Genomic DNA, 26,377 nt, shown 5'->3' with positions numbered 1-26,377 from the left:
TTATAAAGTTGTTGGCATCATCTGGTAAGGAGTTTTGTTCTCTTTCAAAAGCCGTATAACGCAACAATCAATTTTGGAGCAACCGCAAATGGAGTTGCAGTTGCTCCACTGATGTGATGTTGAATCACTTCAACATCTCTCTATTAGATGTTGAAGTGAAATTATATAGATGAAGACCGTTCGACCTAGACTGTCATATACTGTTCGGTACTGTTTGACCTAGACTATCAAATAATATCAGTTGCTTATTTTTATTGTAATAGTATAGCCGTAAGTACCTTTAATAATTGTTTTTAATCTGGCGATGGCAATTTCTTTACGCATTGCTCTCGTATTTAACGCATGATATCCTCTCGTATTTAATCTACATTTTATCCACCCGGACTGAAGAGCTCAAAACCGGATATAAGAAAAAGCGCGTTTTCTTGAGTAACTTTAGATTTTGATCACGCAGCTTACACCGACATTATCAACTACGAATCATATTCTTACTGCATCACCACGGTTATACCCATAATATTGTTATTATCGTTACTACAATTTTTACTCATACAAACATTATCGCTTCTATACAAGACACTGTCTACGCTTGCTGGCTAATTTCTGTGAAGGTTGGAGCAATTTCGCTGAATTTAAACAAATTCCCTTTATTGGTGGCAGCCTCGTGGGATAACGCTATCACGAACACACACCGAAAATGGCAGGAGAGGAGAATAAGGAAATACTAAAGTACTTGAAACAACAAGCGGAGAAAAATGCCCAACCAAAAGGGCAACAAATACAAGCACCAACCTACGATGGAGCAACAGATGTAGGGGAGTTCGTAGAAAATTTCAAGGAGATAGCTCAACACACCAAATGGAGCGAAGAAGAAACTAACTTACGTTATAAACTAGCATTGAAAGGAGACGCCGCAAAAGGCCTACCAGCCACAAACTACGAGGAAAAAAAAGCAAACTTTTGGTAAAATATGGAATAAAAGAAAAACAGGCTCATCAACTACTAAAAAGGATAAAGTATAGGCCAGGGGAAGACATATACACCTTCACCAGCCAGCTCCAGAAGGTCATAAGGATAGCACACCCCACGCTAAGCGACAAAGATAGGGAAGATATAGCTATCAAGGAAATTTTGGGAGTACTACCAACTAACCACCCGGCCACATGGGCCATAACCTTGGACCCACCCAAAAACTTAAAAGAAATCTAAAACAAGCTCAAGGCATTCGACAATAGTAGCCCCGGAGTGCTACACATAGATATAGCAACTGAAGAAGTGAAGAAAGAGGAGTCAGCCATACCAAAGGCCATGTATGAAAGCCTACTTAAAACACAACTACAAACACAAGAAGCACTACAAAAAGTGACGGCGTTAGTCAATCAAGTGACACAACTACCAGAGAGACGAAAGGAACCTCACAAAGAAACAAGGAGATGCTGGAGGTGCCACAAAGAGGGGCACTTGGCAAGACAGTGTAGTCTGCCTCCCCTAGCAACTCAAGGGAAGAGAGAGTACTCGGCGGGAAAAGATTATGTTCAGGGTTAAAACACCCAGAGGATCCTGGACAGAAATCGATACACCTGGGCATTCAACAAGCCACGCATACCGATAACACGGCCGCCTACTACATCACCGGTTGGGCGGGAACAGCAGAAGCCACCTTCGTACTAGATAGCGGCTGCTCTAAGTCGATACTGCCAACTAGCCTATTTAATCGCATACGGCAAAAACACGATAAGCCTATCAAACCTGTACACTGTCAAGGAATACTAGCGGATGGCAGTACGCTACCCCTAGAGGGGCTAACAACGATTACAATACAGCTTGGGCAACAAAAATTTGAACACAAATTTCTAATTGCTAACCTACAGGAAAACGTGTTGCTTGGCTTAGACTTTTTCACAGAAAAAGGGTGCCGCATAGATTTCAGAAAAGCGCAACTAGATCTATACGACGAGGTTATCAAATGCTGTGACCAATATGGCGGGCCACTACAAGTGGGAGTGCAAACAGTAGAAGCTACAGAGATCCCTTCATTTTCGGAAATACTCATCCCAGGCCGACTTAACCAGAATTGGAATGGACAGTTAGCCCTAATCGAAGGAAAAACACCAGACACTGATATACGAGTGGCCTCGTCAGTGCACCACCCACAGCAGGGAAAACTATGGATTAGAGTGTGCAATATTTCGGCGAATACCATCGAGTTACCGCCAGGAAAAAATATCGCGACTTGTAGCCAGGCGAGGCAAGCCTTAAAGCCAACAGCACCAATGCCACCTTCCACACAGCTACCCGAGATGTTAGAAACGTTACTCGACCAGAGCGGGTTACAAGGAAAAGACCATGCCAAAGCGAAACAAATGCTGACGCAAAACCAGGATGTGTTTAGCGTAGGAAAGTTTGATTTGGGGAGGACAGGTCTCACACGCCACCGGATTCCGTTAGCGAAAGGAGCTCAGCCAGTAAAACAGCGACCTTATAGGCATGGACCAGCACAGGAGGCCGAGATTGAAAAGCAAGTGGCCGAACTGCAACAACAGGGGCTAATCTCAGAGGAGAAAAGGGGCGTGGAGTTCCCCTGTAGTCCTAGTCCAGAAGAAGGATGGCAGCTGGCGCTTCTGCGTCGATTACCGGAAGCTGCATGCCGTGACGTCAAAGGACGCGTATCCACTACCGAGGATTGATGATAGCCTCGACACGCTGAGGAATAGCCGGGTATTCAGCACCTTAGATCTGACCAGTGGATACTGGCAGGTCGAGCTGGATGTGGATGCCAAGGAGAAGGCAGCTTTTGTGACGAGATCTGGCCTATACGAATGGGAGGTCATACCATTTGGCCTCACCTCGGCTCCCTCGACGTTTGAACGTCTCATGGAGACAGTACTACGAGGACTACATTGGCAGACTGTCTTGATCTATCTCGATGACATCATCGTGTTTGCACCGGATGTGGATACTCATATCCAACGACTAGAAGAAGTTTTCTCCAGACTGCGGGCCGCGAATCTGAAACTTAAGCCAAGTAAATGTGCCTTATTTGCAGATAGAGTCAAATATCTAGGCCACATTGTTAGTCAGGCTGGTGTAGAAACGGACGAAGACAAGGTAGAGGCTATTAAGAACTGGCCCCCACCCCAACACAAACGAGACCTAAGATCGTTCCTTGGGACGTGTAATTACTACCGTCGCTTCATACACGAATATTCTGAGATCGCCAGACCACTCAACCAGATGAGCTCGAAGAATGCGATATTCAAATGGACAGGCGCTTGCCAGGAGGCGTTCAGCACACTACGGCAACGTCTGGTCTCTGCACCGATTCTAGCTTATCCAGACTTGAACCTACCTTTCATCCTAGACACCGACGCCAGCACTGTGGGACTAGGCGGCATACTGTCACAAGTACAAAACGGGCAAGAGCGTGTCATTGCTTATTATTCCAAGATGATGTCGGCGAAAGAACGTAATTATTGCGTAACCCGCCAGGAGTTACTTGCTATAGTCAAGGCAATAGGACACTTCAAGCTCCAACTGTATGGACAGCGATTCGTTGTGCGCACCGATCATGCCTCACTAACGTGGCTACTGCGTACCACCCATCCTCATGGGCAACTCACGCGATGGATGGAGACACTGGCACCATACAACTTCACGATAGAACATCGTAAAGGCAGGAAGCATAATAACGTGGGTGGGCTGAGTCGCCAGGTGTGCAAAGATTGCAGGCAATGCCACCGCATGACCCAACACGATATACCTAACAAGCACCTCCAGGACCACGAGCAATTGTCGGAGATCGCACCCCGAGTGAATCGTACGGACTTGCCACCGGTGAGCCACGCAGGACCGCCCCAGGTTCCTCTGCTTCCGGAAGGCATGGTACGCCGGACCAAGGATCTTTGGTTCCCAACTCACTCCGCGGTATATACACTGCCCTTGCTCCCTTCGAACGTATCTCTGGAGACTCGTGCCGGACCTTCGCGGGTTCTTCGGCCACCAGAGGATACAAACCTCGCACCCACCAACCGGTGGCCTCTACCCCCTTCGACAAAACAGAGACCACCGTATCACAGTACGAACTTGCACCCAAGTCGGGTGGCAGACCCCAGGGTCGTGTCACAAACCCGGGGTAGCATGGTACCCCAGCTCAACAACCGTTGGACCCCTACACCGCAAGAGAGCAATGTCGAAGTATCACGACCTCCACGGTTCTTTGCCCCTGTTCCTATGGAACGCTGCCAAGTGATAGCCAGCGATCAAGAAACTCGGAAGAATCCAGAAGAGCTGAACACGACGTCGCCTCTACCACGTCGATGGAGCGATGTAGTGCGCACCACTCCGAAAAACATAGCTCTCCCTCGAGCCCGGGAAGTGCAAACCTCAAAGATTTCACACTTGAGTCAGCAACAGAAAGATGACCCCAACTTACGGCCCATCATCCAGGCCATATTGGGACAGACCAGCATCGACTCTCGAGTGGTGAGCGCTGAAACAGCACAGCTGTAGAAAATCCGGAGCCACCTGTTTCTGACAGAACAAGAGGAGCTTCAGATCACGGGACTTGAAGGAAAACGATGGGCAATCTGCCCCCGTGCGCAAAGGAGGTCTTTGATCGAAAAGACTCATCAGGAGGCTCACTTTGGGGCAAACAAAGTCATAGCTGCGCTGAGACAAAATTGGTTTTGGCCTGGCCTGACGAGTCATGTAAAGAGACTGGTCAGAACGTGTATGGCTTGTCAGCAAACCAAGGGCACCGATCACCGCCGCAGCCGAGCTGAGAATCATCTGTACGCCGGTCGACCTTGGCAGATCGTGGTAATTGATCTGTGCAGTCCACTTCCCCCTACCACGGCTGGAAATAATCTTATACTCGTACTCACAGACCATTTCACCCGTTGGAGTGACGCCATACCGATACCAGACGGGAAGGCAACCACCATCGCAAGGATTTTGGATGAGCGAGTATTCGCATATTTTGGCATTCTAGAAGTCATCCATTCCGACCAGGGAGCTCAGTTCCAGTCGGAGCTCTTCCAAGCATGCTACGAAATCTGGGGATGCGACAAGACGCAAACATCTCTGTACCGATCACAAGGCAACTCTGTGGTTGAACGTCTCAACAGAACGGTGGGCAACTCGCTGCGAGCCCTACTAGCAGGACAAGAGGTGGATAAGTGGGACAGACTGTTACCGCAGATAATGAGGACTATTCGGGCCACCCCCCACCGCGTAACCGGCGAATCCGCCAGTTACCTGATGATGGGAAGGGAAACTCGGTTAATCCGGATATTCACCATCCAGTAGAGGCACCAGAATTTACAGAGCAGGAATATGCTGTCAAATTACAGGAGCGATTGCAACAAGCCGGACAACTCCTGAGAGACCAACAGTATCGACCCCGGGGAAAAGTGGATGTCCCACCTCTATTTACAGTTGGAGACCAAGTATGGCTGAAATCTTTCTACAAGGGAAAAGGAAAGGGGGCTTAACTCCAGCCGAAGTATATCGGGCCATACAAAATTACAAAGAGTCTTCCGTATCAGGTATACGAGATGGAACGACACGGCAAACGTACAGTCCAACACGAAGGACGGATCAAATTGTATCTCGAAACTACATCCATCGCTACCGAGACAACCACAACAACACCACCAGATCCAACTCTAGCTGAGTACGAGGAGATAACCATGGATGAAATTTTTTCGATTTCTGCCACAGGCCCAGACGAGACAGAAGTACCCGACGCAGCGGTCCAGTAAGACCAGGAGATCATAGACCCACCGTCAAAAACTCCCCTGCCGGTCCAAGACAAAGAAATCCCATCGTTAGAAACGGGGTCCGAAGAAGGGACATATCAGTCTGCTAGTGATGAGGAGGGTGAGCCGGAAGTAGCGGTTCCTCCTTGCCCAAGGCGCTCAGAGCGAGAGCGACGGGTACCCGAGAGATGGAGAGACTACGTGACCCATGCGATAAGTTATCTCCCCGGAGTCCGAGGACAGACTCCACTTTAAGGAGGGGGCGATGAAGTGAAATTATATAGATGAAGACCGTTCGACCTAAACTGTCATATACTGTTCGGTACTGCTTGACCTAGACTATCAATTAATATCAGTTGCTTATTTTTATTGTAATAGTATAGCCGTAAGTACCTTTAATAATTGTTTTTAATCTGGCGATGGCAATTTCTTTACGCATTACTATCGTATTTAACGCATGATATCCTCTCGTATTTAATCTACATTTTATCCACCCGGACTGAAGAGCTCAAGACCGGATATAAGAAAAAGCGCGTTTTATTGAGTAACTTTAGATTTTGATCACGCAGCTTACACCGACATTATCAACTACGAATCATATTCTTACTGCATCACTACGGTTATACCCATATAATATTGTTATTATCGTTACTACAATTTTTACTCATAATACAAACATTATCGCTTCTATACAAGACACTGTCTACGCTTGCTGGCTAATTTCTGTGAAGGTTGGGGCTATTTCGCTGAATTTAAACAAATTCCCTTTAATGTTACATGTAAATGTAACCCCTACCATGCTTCCATTGGTCGCGCAACTTGATCCGGGTCGGTGTCCTGATCTGTTTTCTATTGGAACCACAGACCAATGCAACCTTGATAATAGAGGTCAGTGGTTGGCAACCGTAAATCTTGCGAAAGCTGCAAGAAAAACCCACGCTAGGTTTGCCGGAAGTTGGCTTTAGATTTGTGAGTGCTAGAAAGTGTTTAGCGTTTTTTAGGGACCTGCTTTTAATTTTGTGTGCTGCAAATTTGTTTTAATAATTCAATAGCTTGTTTAATTGAGATTAAATAAATCAAATTTACTGCTGATTGTTATTTACCGTACATGGCTAAATAAGTGGTATGTTTAGGTGCATTAGAAGTTTTTACGTAAATAATGCCTATATGTAACATGAAGTGTAGGAGTGCAATAAATGTAGCAAGGTTATGCTTATAAATTTGTAGCATATCTATACATTTGTAGCATATCTATACATATTTATTTTACCATTTAATATAAATTTTGATCAACAGACTTGGAAAAATGTACACACAGCAAATAGGTAATCATTCAGCCGGCCTCCCTCATGCTAAATTGTCCACCGCTGTAGTGATTCGAACGGTGTAGGCATAATATGGTGTGTTTGCGTATTGATCTGAACTAGAGTCTGTTTGCAGAATAAGCTGTTTATTCTACTATAGGCCTACCACTTTTCACGCCATGTAAGATCTTGACTTCTCTGAGGTTGGTAGAAGGTGGACGAGCTCACTCATGCGAATTGTTATAAATGGTAAACCCACGAACTGGAGATGCTTTCTGTTTTCATTTGGCTGTTCCTTATCAACTCTTTCCAGTCAATAACTCACTTTACTTTTATATTAGGTTTTTTTCATTAAGGCCTTCCAAGTCTTTTTCTGTGGAACTCCTTCAGTTTTCACATGTGCGCCTTCATATGCGCATTAGTCTTTTTCTTAATTTTTAATGTGCAATAAGTCTTGCTTTCAAGAATGCAGCTGATATCCATTAGTGAAGTATGCACCCAATTGAACTATGCACTGTTTTATTCAAGTTTATTGCATCATTACACAGACATCTCCTGCCTTTCATTCTTCATCTTTTTCTATTACATTCTGCACGTGGTTTCTATCATTCAGCTAGCTGTTTGCTGGCATTTTTTTTCTCTTTTTTCATTTTTGTTCAAGCATTAAACTAACATCCTGGCTTCCCGGTTTGCCTATTTATGAGTCTTATAAGCTCCTTTGGCTTTTAACCTTTGAAACAGTTATCATTGCTGAATATAAACCGAAAACGTTTTATGATAACTCATGTTAGAGACACGCACCATGTTTATTAATGGCCCTTTTTGGCTGAGTCCTTTTCACAAAATGCTTTTTATTCTAACTCCTTCCCATATAGACTTGAAGTTCTGTCACGACTAATTGCTGTACCTTCCAGGAAATCTCTGCAAACATTTTTTGTAGAAAATCAACGATTATTCTTTCTACTCTGTTAATTTTTGCTCAACAAAATTTTCCTACTGGACTAAAATAGAGCATGCACAGTTTGTTGTTAAACTGGCTCTGCAGATCACATAAAGTGCTTTAATTTTATCGAAATTTTAAGTCTGTAATTTTTGTCATGTTTTTAAAGTTGGCGTATAAAACATTTTTACATGCCTTTTAGGCTCGTGCTGCATAAATTTTACTCATGCAAAATATTGAAAAAAACTGATGAATACTTACAGTTGAAAAAAGAGTGAATTTTTTGTAATAAGGTAAACTATTTATATATGGCTTATTGCCACAATGTTATCGTTAAGAGCAGAGTTATTGCATTGTTTGCAAGCTTTACGTGTTTATTGCATTAAAACTACTTCAGGTGTTTGACTACAATTTATTTCATTACATTGAAAAGGACTTTGGCCTAATTCAAATGAAATTATGATGTTAGTTTTTCAGCCATAATATTTCAAAGCAATATTTTGCTTTTTGGCTTTTATAGTAGTTAAGTCACAAAACTGTCATCAGCCATCCATTGATAGTAAGCTTAGTTGAATTTTCTCCTTAAGTTTTTCACCAAAAAATGGATTCGGAAATATATTCATATTAAGGTTTGTTATAATATAATTTATATAGAGACATGCACGTCTTCCCATATTTGTACGGAATTCACTTGACCTATTGACCTACTTGACCTATTGTTTTAAACATAATAATCTAATCAGAGATTAAAACTGATTAGATTAAAATGTTTTTATAATGATATTAATGTTTCTAACACTTTGTGTGACAGCTACTGGAACTACAGCAATTACTAACCTGAGTAAAAAAAACTATTTTTTAAACCTGATTGCACTGTGATTAAACAATTTATGCTATTTGCTATGAGATTGTGGTGTTACTACTTGTACGCGATATTTATTTAGTGTGATACTGCAAGAATGAACATTATACACAAGTAACATGCTTCATTTGTAAAATTAGCTAATTGTATTGCTGGTCAAACAAAAAATTGCAATTAGACTATCAATAGTTTGTCTCTGATTGCAGGTACGTCCTAACATAAAAACTGGTTATTCAGCATCTGAAGCTCAAAGGTGCTGAAACCTAGAGTGGGAGGCAAACATGGTAAGACAACTCATCTATATTTTCATTAGTCACCAGTTCATCTGTTCACTAAAGGCTGGTTCACACTATATCGCTGTCAGTGTGAGTCACACAACATTTCGGTGATCGTCTGCGGTAACATTGTTCACACCATCACAAATCCATTCTTGATTTACTGTACTATAAAGGAATTTCCGCGGCACAGCATTTTCATTATAAAATGAGGTCTCGGAAACAACGAAATATTAGCCCCGCAGCAACCGTCATTAAAGAAATTATAGATCAACTAGATCCGCGACAGCTAATCATCAATACTGAAGTGGTGCACTTGCAGAAAAACCATGTTTTCAAACGAATTCCATCAAATCAGCAATTCTAGTAATACAACAAGTCTCCCGTGCACCAATGCCAATGTAACTCAAAAAAATTGCGGAAATCTGCAAAGAGGAGAGAGCCAAGACTACCTAAGAATAGAGAGACGAGAACTCATGAGAAAGCCAGAATGTCTGTTTGAAGCTAAAAAAAATAGCATTTTAAAAACACTGTATTTTGCAATGAAGTTAGGCTTTTTCAATTTTTCCTTCATCCGAGAATACATCATATTTAGTCTATTTCTTTTTACAGTTCAAAAATTTAATGGTGGCTGCTCCCGGTAATCAAATACAGGGTAAGAAACTCAATAAATTAAATTCTGACGAATAAAAGTATTTTCCCACGACCAAACAAGAGTGAAACGATTGATTGGGAGAATTATGATAAATGCACATGTGCACACAACTCCCGAAAAATTATCCGTTAACGGCCGTCACCAAACCCTTGAAATGAAATCCTATCAACAAATTTAACTATTTTTCAGTAAAGTCGTTTAAGTATAATAATGATACAAAACGCATATAAACCTATTTAAATATGTTACCAAGCCTTTGAAAGGTTACCGAAAATTCCTAAAACTAACCCATCTGATCGGATTATACATAAATAGACAGATTTATTAGGACGAAAATCGTCACAAAACGCTTGAAAAGCTTCGTTTAATAAAAGTTAAGACCGGAAATTGAAACGCCGAGCGACAGAGAATAGAACGATAAAGTCTTGCCACAAATCGCCACAAAACGCTTGAACGGCTTGGTTTATTAATAGTTTAGACCGACCTACGAAACGCCAATAAAGCCGTGCGACAGGTAGTAGAACTGTTTACTGTGTACTGTTTGTGTACTGTTTGAGGCGTAGACCGATTTACAGGTACGAAAATGTGGTACACAGTTTATCAGCCTACGTTTTTGTCCAATTACCGAAGGTTTTTCAAATTATCTAGGACATCAGCCAGATTTCTTTACATCTTATCTACAAGGTATGGCGTTACTACAACGCCCTTTTATGACAAGAATATTTCTTTATTTCACTCCAGTTTGCATAAAACTTCCAGACGCGTAAATGCCAACGCTTGCTCTCTGTTACATATCGCTGTCAAAACCATTCTACATTCATCACAACACAACCAACTTTCAAACTGTATATTACGCATCAGTTTGCCGTTTAACTTTATTTATTTCTGTTACATATCGTTGTCAAAACTGTTCTGCATTTAACACAACCAACTTTCAAACTGTATATTACAATATATTTTACTTGTAATATTGCATTTCAGAGCTATAATAAACATATTTCATTATTGCTGTTGTTAGTTAAATTACGTACAGTAGTTTAGGTCTACAGCTTGAATTAATATTTATTTTATTATTGTAAAACATAAGTTTGAGATAGTTGATTAATTATTTTATTAATATTTATTTCTGTTACATTTCTGTTATTTCTGTTGTGCCTTTTTAGAGTCGTGCTCTCTCAAATTTATTTTATACCATCTCAAACAAGTCTCATTTACATTATACTCTGTCAATTCCTGCTGAGAACTACTTTTTCAACAACCAACAGTACCCTTTCTTTTTTCCATTATTACTTTGGTCGTGGGCTGTATGACAGTGGAATTTGTAGTTATATTATATTGTTGGCAAAAACAGGGGAATTGAGGTGTAGCCTTATCGATACAGGAGAAGAGATGCCTATGTGAAGGGGGTGATGAGAATAAAGAGCACAGGTTGTGTGAACGTTAAATTATTATGTTTTTTTTACATAACTTACGTTTTTATAGTTTATTTTTAAATTTTAATTGATCACTTCCACTCTCCCTAGTGTCACTTTTTATTCCTATTTCACAGTTTCTTCCCATTTCACAGTTTCTACCCATTTCACAGTTTCTTCCCATTTCACAGTTTCTTCCCATATCACACATTCATATTTGCATGCTCACATTTTACATCAGCTATCTCAAGTTGAACATGGAGGTCATTGATTATATGTCGAGGTTCAACTGAATCGTATTCTAGGAGGATGTTGGCAGCCTTCACTTTTATCATATGACCTTGAACTTGCATAGGTGAACAACTTTTCCCCGACATTCTGCTCGATTTTCCATGATCATAGAATGTTTTTTCTACTTTCACAGGAGTACATTGAGCCATATATACCAAAGACTTACAGCCAACTCGGACTGTCTGCTGTCGGTGCTGCTGTCGCTGTCTGGGTCCTTCGAGCTCTCTTGAAAAAGAAAAAGGAGTTAGCTGGAAAGGTCGTTGTTATCACCGGAGCTAGTTCTGGTATCGGTGAAGGTATGATTAGGGTGTGGTTCAAGAGCAGGGGATATATCTGATGAAGGGATGGCTAGGGTATGGTTCAAGAGCAGGGATACACATGGTGAAGGGATGGCTAGGGTTTCAATGAAAATCTGAAGATACGAGATTGGGCAAGAATAGTAAATAGTGAACATGATTTCTTGGGGGAAAAGTTTAAATCTCTACAAGTCGAGAAAGCTAGAACTTGTGTATCTTAACTTGTTAAAATGTTAACATGTTAACTTGTGTATGTTAACACAACTATTTGTACTATTTTGTGGCCAACCAAAATTGTGGTGTTTCTGATGTGATTATGAATAAACATGGCACTCAGATGTCAACGAGACTGCCTTACAAACTAAAGAGCAGCATGCGTACCGACTTTCGTTTGTCACATTACACTGCAATTTGACGGTGCACTGCTCAGAGTCAAGCCATTCTAACAACACTTAGTTGGAAAAAAATTTTGTTGCATTTTAGTGGTTCATAACAATCTGGTTTCCGAAATAGGAATAGATTTTTAAAATGATATTTGTCTCATTCTGGATAATTGCTTTGCTGCAAGCAGGCAGCGCAGGCATTTTTATTTCTTGTATTATATTTAATAAGAATTATATATTGTAAGGCATTTTAGCTTTACTAGTTAAACTATTCAGTAGGAAAGCTCATATGTACAAAAGTGATATTTTTGTAGCCTTAGCTCACGAGTTTGTAAAAAACAACTGCAAGGTTGTGCTGGCTGCAAGGAGCATAGACAAGCTGGAAAGGCTGAAAGGAGAGCTAGTTGAGATATACAAGGTAAGTAAGTGACCCTGTGACCTTTGCTTCTCCACGATGGCAGTCTGCTCTATTCGCTTTCTGCTTGGTTTATAAAAGATTCATCACTGCTGTGAGTGAGCTCTCAAAATTCTGGAGATTCGTGGTAAAGAATCAGAGCTCATAGGTGATGAGGCCAGGTCTTTGGAAATAGCCTGTGTCCAATTGCCTGCTTTATTTAAAGCCTTGGCTACACAATATGTATTGCTTATGCGTTGTGTACATATTTTTTGTTGCTACACACACACCGACACTGCTAAATGATGTTTCATGTTGGTAAATAGATTGACCAATCAGAAATGGCCTCAGTCATGTGAAGGTCATGACATCCTTGCTGGATTTCACTGTTTTTGAAGTATTTTCTGAATAATTGTATTGTAACATGAATCAGCGGAGATTTGTGATTTCACTCGCGTTTGTGCGACTCTGTATTTTGCCCCGAGAAAGAACGCTATTCACTAACAATGAAAACTGTAAAGTACAAGCTTACAGGCTACTTCAAGCTCACGAAATGAATTAAACGACTGAAGAAAAAGGATTTTAGCGTATTTAATCACTAAAAATTATCTGACATGTTTCATAAACATTTCCAATTTATATTGGTAGCTTTCATATCTTTCATTTGTCCACGTGTTTGTATTCGACAATTCATAGCTACTTTGCAGTTCAGCTTCCGCAGCTTCAGTTCATCGCCGGGTGAAAAAAGTTAATTCAAATATTAAAAATTAAAGAAAATGAATAACAAATAAAAAAACTGAAATATATGTCTCTCTCATACTCTGGCTCAGTGAGATCCCTCCGTGAGCATCACTGTGATAGTGGATGCTGCAGCTCGCTGTTTTCCGGTTACGTTTTGTAAAAGTGTAAAGTGCTTGTGACACCGTTCACCAAGCCTCTTAAATGCCATCAACCATCTAAATTGTCTGAGCCTGAAAAAAGGGGAGCATGCATACAATTAATAGAAAGTAACTTTATTAGAAATCTATTGGATCTTCCTTTTGTTGGGAATTAATTGGGACCAGCAAGGGCGCCGGTCCCAATTAATCCCTGCAAAATGAGGGACTACTGTAGTTGTTTGTGGGACTAGCCGCTGCAAATAGAGGTCAATGATCAACTAAGTCGAAGGTCAAATTTGGAAGCAACTAGCTAGCTTTCATTAGAAACTAATTGAATTGTATCAAGGTCATTATGATCGACTATTTCAGCCTATCACAGGTGTGTCAGTTTTCATTTTTATCGATGTAGAGCTACAGGTGCATAGTCGGTGCGTTGACTATGCGAGATACAGGTTTCGTTGCTCTGTGTAGCCATACCTTGAGGGTGGTTACACTACCTGTTGTTACATGTCACTCGTGATTGTCAAGTGCCTTTGTGGCAGCAATGGCCAAACAAGCGTGGTGATATTTTTTACTATATATGAAATATGTGTTATTTAACATCCGCGATGTTTTTAGTAGAAGTTTTTGTTTTCATTGTCATTTTCTAGATGTCCTTCTTGTTTTTATCAAGGATATCAAAATTTTTGTGGATTTTATCAGAAATTATCAAAAAGGTATTTTTTCTAAAAATTTCAGATTGTTTTTTATGCTTAAGGTGATCTGACTGCCAGGATGTTTTAAGATTAGAATCAACAAAAATTGATCTCAGTTAAAATGCGCAGAAGAAAAATCCATGCTGAAATGACATCACTAGTTGCTAAAGTTGATATTGGCCATTTCATTCAGCTCAAACACAATTGGTTGTATATGTTTTAACTTTTGTAACATAAGCAATTTTTAAACACTGCTGGCTCTCTTGTAACAAAGTAAAACTCGACTTTTCTACCGGTCAAGTTTTATGGCATTTTGCCATAAATCGTACATATTCATGGCCTTGTTGTGTGTTTCCCAAATTTAGTTGCTTTGTATCAATTCACATTTCCGCCCACGATCGGCAAGCGATTTTGCAGACTTCCCCTTTATGTCTGATAATGATTGTAAATCCACATGTGCAAAAATCTTTAGGTACCGGTTGACAGTGTGACACCCTTCTTCCTTGACCTCGAGGACCACTCTTCCATCCCTAGCCGTTGTGATTCGATGATATCCATATATGGCAAAGTAGATATTCTCATTAACAACGCAGGCATAGGATGCCGGGCTAAGATAGCTGATGCCGAGCTGGACACCTTCAAGAAGGTTATGAATATCAACTACTTTGGACAGATAGCAGTCACTAAGGGTGAGTTGTACAGATAGTTATTACTAAGTTAGAGCTGTACAGATAGCAGTCACTAATAGTCTGGTGGCCACAGGGCATTTTTGTGTCGGTTTTTTGCCAAGGTGGCACGACAATGGGGTATAACGAATCTTAGATTTAATGGATAGAATAAATCATTTGCTAACTTTTTTATTATACCTACCGGAATTATTCTTGTCAAGCAGTGATTATTTGCCATTAAAAGATGGGTAGAAATACATAAATGAGATTTCCCTTGCGCCATGCGCAATTAGCCAAATCAGCCAATCAGCTAGGTAAACATAAATCTATGCATTTGTTTAATACGGGGCGTATTTGCTTTCACCGATAACATTTGTGCCCTTAGTCTGTTTCCGCTGTTCCGTGTTAGAAACTGCCGTATACGTCGGTTAGTAGTAGCGCAAATTTAGTATCCTCTATTTAAATTGATTACCACAGCTAGCTATTATCGGTTACATAATTCATTATAATCAAGTTTAACATGCTAAGAAGTCAACAAAGTTTTACTAACGGAAAAAAAGCGATAATCCAAAGTTTTTATGAGATGTAGAGCACCATCTACAAACAGTCAGATCGCAGCTCGCAGTGTTAGTCGTATGTAAATGCTACACTGAATGCTTGAGGAAGATTGCTAGTGAGTCGAAATAACAAAGAGCTTCTCAAGTTGCAAAGAATCTCAAACCCCTGAAAAAGAAAAAGGTGAGATGATAGCAAACTCATTTACTTAATATTTATGAATAATTAATCAAAGATTAAATGCATTGCTTTATTGAAAATCTTGCGTTTCCTTCACTGTGTACTGCAGTCAGTTGGATCAATAAGTGATAGGTGTTGATTATAATGAATCAAACTCTCAAGTCAAACTTCTCAGTCCAGATTTTACATATTGGTTACAAACTATACAATAAACTACTCTCTGTCGTAGGTATTGTTGCTGTGTCTTTAGACACTCACTGTTTCATACACTAAATAGCTTAACTCAATTTGTTTAATTTTTAGGCTAAAACGGTAGCACTACATAACATTATAAGCTACTTATATTGTTGGGCTTCATAAATAGAATACCTAGATTGGGTATTTTTTTAATAAACCAGTAATACTGGACTATTTGTAATATAGAATGCCTCTGCTGATTTTTATTAAGACTTAGCTCGTCTATTTACAAAATTGGAGACTGTATTGCTCTTTGAAACGTCAAACCAATATCAACACAAAGTGTAGTACTTTTATGCAAATGTATGATGGTTATTTAACTGATGGTTTGGTTAGTTTTAAGTTACTATATTGTGTCATGCAGAACTTATCAGTACTGTATTATTGTGTTATTACACTATATTCTATTGTACTGTATTATAATAGCTGTATTATGTTGTATTGAACTGATTTGAATTGTGTTATAGGATTGATATGTTGCATTATGTTGTGTCATATAATATATATTAATACATATTTTGTTGTATTTTAATCAATTGTATTATATTGTATTGTTATAGCGCTTACGTATCAATTATTACCTTACAGAAGTATGCGATGTATGAGTTAACTAATTATTGTTGTGGTTAAAGCTAAAGGGGGTACATCTATTACTTTTATGTAGGGCTATGCACATTGCGTACACGTTCAAATCAGTATTGTTGCTCTTCCTATTTTCAAGTTTTAAATTTATTGCTACATGCTTTGATAGATCGTTTTTCGGGTAGGTTATGATCGATAAATATTGCACCATAAATGTATGTCAGCTCTTATATGTCTATATGATCATTTTGTATTTTGAACTCATTGTCTCTAATGGATGCGATTCTTTACATTGTAGTCGGCCGCCAGGGACTTGATATGACAAACATTTCTCGCCATCACCTTAACCACTGATCTGCCAGAAACCCTCTTCATACTCGTTACATTGATACCTGTACAACTATTGATTGACAGGCTGTACTGTATACCTCATTGGGTACACTGGTTGTGACGCAGACTAACTAACAAATCTAATGTAAACTTAATCTTTTAAATGAAATTATTATTATTAAAATTATTTCTTTTTTATTTAACTGACATCAATATGCGAAATTTCTGGCTTAGCTTTAGATTTATTGTACTGGTACCATGTTAAAACCATGCAGTATTTTGAAGCCATGTATGGTTGAAATGTTGAATGTAACCAGTATGACGAAATGTGTGGTGCAGTATGTTCGATGACAACCAACTTTCTGGATGATTAATTAATATCATGTCTTTGTATGGGTATCTTAGTACTTATGATGACTAGTATGAAGACTATGAAGACTTATGAAGACTAGTATGATTATTATATAGCATGTTTACCAAAGTACATAGTCTGTTTATCATGATACATCAAAAACTGTTAATTGATTCTAGAAAGCATATTGCAAAGTATTTAATAAAACTATTACATAATTATAATCTTAAAGCTCATCATCACCGTCTAATTGATTACCATCCTCAATCTCATCAGTCATTTCATTACTGCACTCTACACAGCCGCATAGACTTGTGCAAACTCTTTTTGCATGAGCAGCTGGTCCATTGGACAAGCTGCCTAGGAATAGCTCTTTGCTCACCAGGAAAGCATTGCCCAGAAATCTCATCATCATCTTTACTCCAGACATGGTTTGTGGGATCTGGGGGCACCATTAATGGTTGAATTTTCCACTGCTGTATTGCTGCTTAGTAATTGACCATCATTAAATGCCGACGGAGAGAACCCTCTCGGTGGAAGGTTTTTTTTTCATAAGATGTCCTTGATGAGAACAACCTGTATCTGGCGTCGGCTTCACTTGTAGAATCAGACTTGCCATAAAGATGCAGTGTTGAACGTGTTAGATCGTTGAACAACCTTTTATCTATTAGAATGTGGTAGTTGATTATATTGAATTATTTAATCCATGACAGCTAGCTTTGGAAATCGGGATAATTAGTAAATTAAAGTTTTCGATCATTACTCCAAAGGCGGGCGGTCGCTCGATGAGACAGGAAACTGTCAACAAACCTAATTGATATCGGGGTAATTTAATACCCCCGTACTACAACATGACGTAAATGTTGGTCTACGGCTCTGATTGGCTGGTCCGACTGACTGCACACGGCGTAAGAAAAAATTTATTTTTGTATAACTACTCACCATTTAATGGCAAATTACTCTTAGCTTATCAACTAAAATAGCGGTAGGAAACTAAATTAGTAATGAATAAATTAGAAACATGTTAAAAGTGTCAAGCTACTATAGACCCCATCTTCTGCCACCTGTTGACACGATAATGCCCTGTGGCCACCAGACTATAAGGGAGAGCTGTACAGATAGCTATTACTAAGTTAGAGCTGTACAGGTAGCTGTTACTAAGGGAGAGTTGCACAGATAGCAGTCACTAAGGGAGAGCTGTACAGATAGCTTCATCAAGTGTTAGTTTTACAGATAGCTACAATTATGGTTTTTTCCGGTAGCTACAATTATGGTTTTTTCCGATGGCTTCAATTATGGTTTTTCCGATAGCTAATATCAAGTGTTTGGCTTTTACATAATGTTGCCCCAAGGCTAGGTTTTATAATCGTGTTCATTTGTAACCTTTACCTTCTTACATTTGATGTCGGCCATTACACTAAGTGAGATTGCAACCCTATTTCTACTGATACTAAATTCTGTTATTATTTAGTTCTATTAACCTTTTCCAGGCATACTGCCACATATGATAGAAAAGGGAGGTGGGACAATCGTGGCTGTTAGCTCAATACAGGGGAGGATAGCTCTTCCAGGAGGATCAGCGTGTGAGTATTGTTATACATATTAAGCTGTTACAGTCACTGGAATGTACAGTATACCGTACTTTTCGGGCTGTTAGCCGCTACTTTTTTTATGTTTTGAGCCATGCGGCTTATATAAGGGTGCGGCTATTCTGTGGTTTTTTCTTTCACCGCTAGGGCGCATTAACCGGAATCTTCGGTTAGTGCGCTTTTAGCGGTGAAAGAAAAAACGAAATAATGCCTAACAGTACTGTTCCGTTAGGCACTGGGTGAAAAATCATCGGTTATTACGGAACAGTGCCTAATGGCACTGTTCTGTTTCAACCAGCCAAGTTGCTGCCGTGTTAAAAGCGCCATCATGAGTTCTGCGGCCTATACAAAAAGTGCGGCCTATTGATGGTTTTATTATCGGTTTTTTGAAAATAAAGCAGATGCGACTTATATAGGGCTGCGGCTAATAGTCCGAAAAGTATGGTACGCTTCTGCAACGTACAACGTTCATTCTGGAAATGTTTACGTTATATGGATTTTACGTTATACGAACAGTAAATTAAACTTCCTAATCCTTTTTAAGATTTTCCCAAACCCATCTCGTTGGTCCTTCAAAAAGGAAAAAGATTTGATTTCACTTTATAATTTAATAATCGTACCGTAACTGTAGTATTATTGACTTGCATCAACAACGTCTCTCCTTTTTCTCATCATTTTCACTCGGTTCATGACTGGGGTAATTTTACAATGAGTTAAGGAGAACGCGTGCCTTCTTAGTCAATTTTTTTTCAAGTTTTTTTATTCTAGACAGTGAGGACATATTTCAAAATGAAAACAATAATAACATTCTATATGTGTAAAATAAAGTAAAACAAAATCCAACTTCACTATAAGAAGATTGGTGTATATCTATTTGTTGAAAAGGTTCGAAATAATAAAAAACCGCTTTCGACGTGACTCCAACTCGTGATATTTAGATCGGTAGACCAACACACTATCGCCTACACCGAATAATTTCTCAGCTACTTTGTATTTGTACTTTATTGACCCGCTTGACGATTTACATATGGACGATTGACCCGCTTGACGAACTAGACAGCTAGGGTACTAGTATATATAATAGAGATACCCCTGCAAGTCGCTTTCTCGCCCAATTGTGGCAGGAGAGAAAGCGATCTTTTTAAGGCTAACCACGAGCTGCACGATATTCAAATAGAATTTTAAAAGCTCTACCGACTTCACACTTTGCGTCATATGGAATTTTTTACGTAGTACGAAGCAACAACTTTGCATAAATTATTTATGTTATGTGACATTTATGTAATAGGTCTTCGTTATAGGAGGGTCGACTGTAGTTTGTTTCTAGACTTCATCTGTACATTACAAGCGCCCTATATGAGTCAGGTGTTCCCATAAGAATTCACTGTGATGGATTATTTTGCTCGACAGCTCAAAACGAATGCCTTATAGAGAGATGTAAGAGAGCAAATTAAACAGTAAATAAAAATAAAATAAAAATAAAGCAGCTTGTATTATCACTTTACTTTTATCAGCTAGTATGTGCAGGGCAGCGGTGTTAGCAGAGATGTACCTCATTGCTTAACATAACTATAGGTGAACTGAACTTGTATGTTTTTATATTTTCTACATTTTCCTTTCAATGTTTCGAGAATCTTTGATTGTCAACGTTCACTTTAGGTTTGAAGTCTATATTCGAGTCGAAGTTTACATTCCTCACACACAGTGGTGTGCGAATTAAACAGCACCTCTTCATTTGACAACTAAAATTCTCAGTTGAAACATTGTTATTCATTGAGAACTTAGTCAATAGACATAAATTATATATTAAATTAATCCTCATTTTGTCCTGATTTCAAACATGTAAATCAAACAGCCGTAAAATTATGTTTCTGAATGATTATGTAGTCTAAATTCGGAACATTTCATTTTGTTAATGGTTGAAGATCATAACCTGTACAGATCTGATCACACCACATACATTTATATTTGTGTCATACACATATATTACATGAATTAAGCAAATAAAAATGTTTGCGATGTGATAAAATCTGTACAGACTATTGTCTTCAGCTATTAAAAACATCAGATGTTTAGAATTCTTGGTCAGTTACTCATCTACGGCCTATTTCTTCGTTGGTGCCAAGCTTATCAGTAAACTCATCAGTCATCGTCCGTCCGTAGGAACTAATTTTGGCAGCCCGAGTGCTTACAAGTATCACTATTGGCAGTGCATTTGGTAGTCTTCATGTGGCAGCATCAATTATATTTGTCATGGTGTTCTTGACTGTCATTGTTGGATAGACGGTGCAACCAAGCATGCTCTCCAAGCGTTCTCCGATAGCCTCAGGAGTGAGAACAAGCGACACAATATTGATGTTCTCGTTGTAAGCCCAAGTTATGTCTCAACTGCCATCGCCCACTCAACACTGTCAGGCAAAGGAAAACGTATTAGTGGAGATCTTCTTATATGTGAGTTATATGTGTCACTGTCATTTGCTTCTCATTGGTTAATTCTATTATTAATCTGTTCAATTTTTATGTTTCTTAAAATTACCAAAAGGTGGTTTACGCTGGAATTATATTATTACTAACTAGCATTAAGCCATTCATTCTCAATTAGATAACCTGCAGAATACATGTAGAATTTCAACACAAAATTGCAACACATTCAACAACGCTTTCACAATGCCAATCCATGAACATGTTCATTGAGGGAAATTCTCCTTAATACTTGCGACGGCCCATGTTTCAGTTTCTAATCAGGTCGGTGTTCAAGAGGCTGGCTTCTCAGGAACCAGATGGTGTTTTGAAACCAACTATTTTTGCAATCTGGCGGAAGGTACAGAGCATATGCATGTGAAGTTTGAATGAAATCAACCGAAAAAGTGTGGAAATGCATAGTATTCACATGGACTAACAGACAGACACAGTGGGATATTATTAATATAGATGAAAATAGAAAGAGATCAATGAATCAAAATGCGTTAAATGAGTCATTTCATTACTCATCAAACGCACAAACTGATCTATACAGTCTCACTATGTAGGGATGTTGGCCTTTGTGACATTGACTTTGTCACAAGCATATTGCCATTTGTGTAGCCAACCTCTTGGCTACACAAAGTGGGAATATTGTGGTAGGAAGGATGTGGGAAATATTGAGATTTGTCTGCAATTAGGTTATAGTCATTATTAATAAGGAGCAGACAACTCATTATATGATGTTTCACAGCATTGCACCCAATTCTGTTAAAAGTTTGACTGCAACATTATTTCAGTAATTGTTAAGGTGGTAAATTTTTGACTAATTATAGCTATATATTTTCATTTTAAGATACAATTACAGGCAAATATTTTAATAATATTTTGCCGTTAAGCAAACATCTAATAAATGTATGTTAATACAATATCAAAACATTAATTTTCACTGAATGTCAGTTTTTGTTTGAGCAAAGATTCCCTGTCAATAGAAGAATCACTTATTTGTGAGCTGTTTAAAATTGAAACTATAATCAAATTTCTACCATAGAATTTTAAATTTGATAAATTTATTGTACAGGAATATAGTTATCATAATGAGTTTCTACAAGCTGTGCAGTATGGTTCAGGCTGTGTGCTCCTTTTTAACAAAAAAGAACTCCTGCATGTAATTTATGTTGTTGGTCAAAGGCGTCACTTGCATTTCAAATCAGCTGAATCTAATAGCTGATGATCAGTCATTGCTCACACAGCTTCAAATACATTCTGCTTCGAACAGAATTGCTTACACTCTAACTACTCATGTTGTTTATTTTGACCTACGATTGCTAACAATTTTTGAAGTTGTTGTCGGAGTTATATTCTCATGGTCTCATGGTAAGATAAGTCTTATCTGTGAGTGAGTTGAGACATGTACAATGTACACTGTATATAATTATGTTAAGTCACATGAACTCGTGACGAGGATATGTTATTATATTCTCGGTGCTGTGCCAGTTAAGCTGGCAAGGCATGTGTGTGACAGCTATTTATGGCAGCTTTTAAATGTACTAGTAGTAGTGCAAGAAAATTATGCAGTAAAAATCAGGCACATTTTGATAATTTGAATAATGACTACAACATCAATTGAGAATTATTTGGTAACAGTATGAAGGTAGCGTTTAGCTATGACGCAGTTGCTTTGGACAACTAGCAGTTGGTCAGTTTGTTTCCATCATCTTGCATCCACCGCCGTTAGCGAATTTTCAAGTTTTTTGTTTTAGACTTGAAAAATAATTTGTTTGTGATTAGAGTAAGTATGGTTATAGTTATACACAGTCAAAACTTTAATGACAAGGAGTGTAGCAGCATCTAAACTCTATTACATTAATGGAGTTGGGTGGATAAAAGATTGACAAATAGTGAAACTTTCCAGCATTCTTATTGAAGATTAGGACACTAATGAATCAGCAAAGCTTGTTCAACTTTGGAGTTATCATCTCATACATTAATTTTTACTATAATAACAGTCTATCCATCCTTCCGAAGTTACTCTAAGGAGTTAGCAAAAGTAATACATTGACCAGGAGTTGAACTCTGATATTCAGCGTAGTAGTCAGCGTACTATCCAGTCACACTACTGACTGAGCTACTTGACCACCTTGCTGTGTTGCAGAATAATTTAGGGAATAGCTATTACACATGACGATCTCTTGCAGTGGCAACTGCCAGAATACTGGGTTTAAATTCAGCACTTTGTTGAGCCTTCTTTGACATTACTAAATAGCTTCAACTGTTGACAATGATTGAATTGAAGGAGCTGTTTCGATCGTGTACTACCGAGCAACGCTAGTTTTCTGTACTTTGTCACACACCATTGTTTGAACTTGTTGCAACCTTTAAATTAAAGCTACAACACTTAAAAAGTCAACATCAACTATCTCTGATATTTTATGTTCCTATATTTGAGTAAGCGCGGTCAAACATTCTATAAACGGAATGCTTTCCAGTTAGCTTAAATGAAAATACAGCAACCTATACAATAGAAGCAATCAACAAATTCCATAGGGAATTGCTACCACGTCCTCCCAACAGTTCTTATTTTGCACCATCTGACTTCTACCTGTTTGTGTCTGTTAAATAGCTTCCAAGGGGAACCCACTTCAATAGTGATGACGTGGTTACGATTACAGCGAGCGAATTTTTAAAACGTCAATGCAAAGATTTCTAAGCTGATTGCCTGGAAATTAATGGAAATTTTAGAAATGGAAAAACTTAATGGAAATTTATTTTTTTAATAAGTCCATATGTCTTATATATAGACTAATTAGAATATATCTATATATGTTTTATAGAAAAATAAATTCATAAATTTTTAATATTTTTAAAATTTTTTTTCATAAATTCATAATTTCTATTGCCTGAAAAGCCAAGTAGAGATATTCTTGCACAACATAATTTCCTCATCGGTGCTTATGCGTTTACTTCTGTGGAATTCCTTTAAGACTCCTCCTAGGCTACGTTGTAGTCGTTGGGTAAAGCATGTTCTCGAAAACATCTACGACAGTAAGAATGCAGCTTTGTTTGTCTTCATGATTGTTAGTTTTAGTTGTTGGCATTCTAATGGAATTTCTTGTGAATTGCTTGTCTGTTTCTTGTTGCAGCTCAACAGAACAAGGCCAGGGTTGGCATGTCTCCTGAAACCTGCGCTGTTGGCATAGTTCATGCTATTAAAACTTATGAAACGGATTATCTGATTGGTCCATTCCACCATCGGATGATTGTGTATATCAGAGCTCTGTGCCCCTGGCTTTATAATTTTATTATGGCTCGTCTCTGATCTTAGACGGTCTACTATTGGCTAGTCTGATGTTAGACGGTCTACTATTGGCTAGTCACTGCTTTTCTATTTGGTCTTTATATTTGAAATGCATGCCTTATTTATTTTAATCCTATATTTGCTTATTATCAATCATCTTTTTGTAATTAACAAGTCTGAAATGAGGTTTTTTGAAATTATTATAAAAATTTGCTTTCATTTTTGCTGAAACGAAAATATTTCAGTTGAGGAAATATAACAATGATTTGGTCAAGAAATGCTCTTTGATTGGTGTCATTGATTGCTTTAGCAACTATGTTGATATTTACAAATAACTGGTTAAATGATCATCGGTGATCGTCTGTGATAACATTGTTCACACCATCATAAACCCTTCTGAGTTCATACCATCGAATCGTCTGTGATATCGTCTTCCTGTCATATGTCGCAGTTGCTAAAGCTTCTGCTACCTGATGGAAAACTAGTCCCGCAGCAACTATCATGAAGAGAAATCTGTGACAGCCGATGAAAATTGCTGAAGTAATACACATTGCACAGACATTGGTCATCGTGGACACAGTACAAATATTGGAAAGTTTGACTGCTGCATTGTTTAATGACATATTTGCTTGCCTCGGTGATCTCATCATTAATGTGCCCATATGATTTGTGAATAATCACCGACAGAGCAAGCCCTGACACGCTGCGGTACAGGAAACACCAGTCTTTATTAGCTTGGTTTTACTATGGCCAATGAAATGTATATACATTGAATCTTAGGCTGAATATCGTAATAATTGTTATTATTGTTAGTTGGTTGCAGTTACTTCTATTGAACCTAATGTAGCCTAGGGTCACCATACTGACTCTAGTTTCGTCTAGTCTGTTTCTAAAGATCAGCTCTCGGTCTGTTATGTGATGACCAGCAGGCCTTTTATAATGAACCTTTTGTGTCTCTATCACTTTACTCACAGACAAACTGCAATAACCATGCTTAGCTAAATAGTAGCAGTAAACACTTCAGCGTAGCCGAGTTCATTCAATTACTTTACAATAACTTACTGATCGCCCACTCCTTGCTAGAGTCAACATTGCAGACACTGTTTATGAGTTGCTAGGATACCACATCTGTATTCACAAGGGAAAAATAGTTTGGTGTGGTTGCATTAGTTGGCATTTCAGGTGTTCAAGCAACCAATTATGTATATCACATCATGAAATAGGGGTGTTTATGCAGCCTAGATTTCGATAAAAGAATTTAAATTTCTACTCGAAGGCTTGAAAAAGTATGTCAAATAGTACTATAGCGAAAGAGAGGATGTTGGTAGTCTGTGCCCTAACTGTCTGTCACTAATTTTATACCTTTTTATATGTTTAGGTGTTGAACCGAGGAACTCTTTTCTCTATTCTTTAAATGTTTCATCATTATTAACAATCTTGTTTCTGTCAAAGCGTAAAGTTCAATTAATTGCCAAAAGGTTTGAGTATCAAAGTTGGTCATTACTGCTGCCAAAATGTGACAATAAAAACAATCTTTCAATCATTAAAACAATTATTGATTCAATTTAAAACAATACTTGTCTAAAATATGCTGATTGTCCAATCTTTAATTTACAACAACCAAAGAAACAACAGTTGGAAGTCATCAAAATTCTTTTGTTTGTTGGCAATAATAGATTTTTTATTAATAATTACCCAAAATTTATTCCACCAACAATACACTAAATGGCATGACTAAATAGAAGTGACAAGCATGTTGAATTAGCAAGTACAAACTCCTTGACTGGTAGCTCTTTTTTAGCCTGATAAGCGAACCTTCGCCCAACTTACCCAAGATTAGTGGATATAAAGCATAAATGCTAATAATAAAATTCTACGTTACTTTGTAATAAAAACGACAGACCAAGACGCAATAGGCCAGAGTTGAAATTTCAAAAACCGCTGGTGTGTATGTGTAATTTTTTGTTGGCATTCATATTATC

General features: G+C 38.5%; 1 protein-coding gene across 3 annotated transcripts; it reads left to right on the top strand.

The window, feature by feature from the left end:
* Positions 1-24,673, top strand: LOC137387331 (dehydrogenase/reductase SDR family protein 7-like). Of its 3 annotated transcripts, none has more exons than XM_068073717.1 (8): positions 1-24; positions 9,072-9,149; positions 11,632-11,794; positions 12,492-12,595; positions 14,617-14,833; positions 18,539-18,631; positions 20,921-21,088; positions 24,241-24,673. In XM_068073717.1, exons 2-8 carry the CDS (start codon positions 9,147-9,149, stop codon positions 24,414-24,416), a joined length of 924 nt encoding a protein of 307 aa, XP_067929818.1. In that variant the 5' UTR covers positions 1-24; positions 9,072-9,146; the 3' UTR covers positions 24,417-24,673. The 3 variants fall into 3 exon arrangements, with proteins under 3 accessions (XP_067929818.1, XP_067929817.1, XP_067929816.1); XM_068073716.1 differs by lacking the exon at positions 1-24 and adding an exon at positions 7,285-7,312; XM_068073715.1 differs by lacking the exon at positions 1-24 and adding an exon at positions 8,590-8,632.
* Positions 24,674-26,377: the final 1,704 nt, after the last annotated feature.

The sequence above is a fragment of the Watersipora subatra genome, chromosome 2, assembly GCF_963576615.1.
Source record: "Watersipora subatra chromosome 2, tzWatSuba1.1, whole genome shotgun sequence".
NCBI lineage: Eukaryota > Metazoa > Bryozoa > Gymnolaemata > Cheilostomatida > Watersiporidae > Watersipora > Watersipora subatra.
This window is presented reverse-complemented; position numbering and strand designations above follow the sequence as displayed.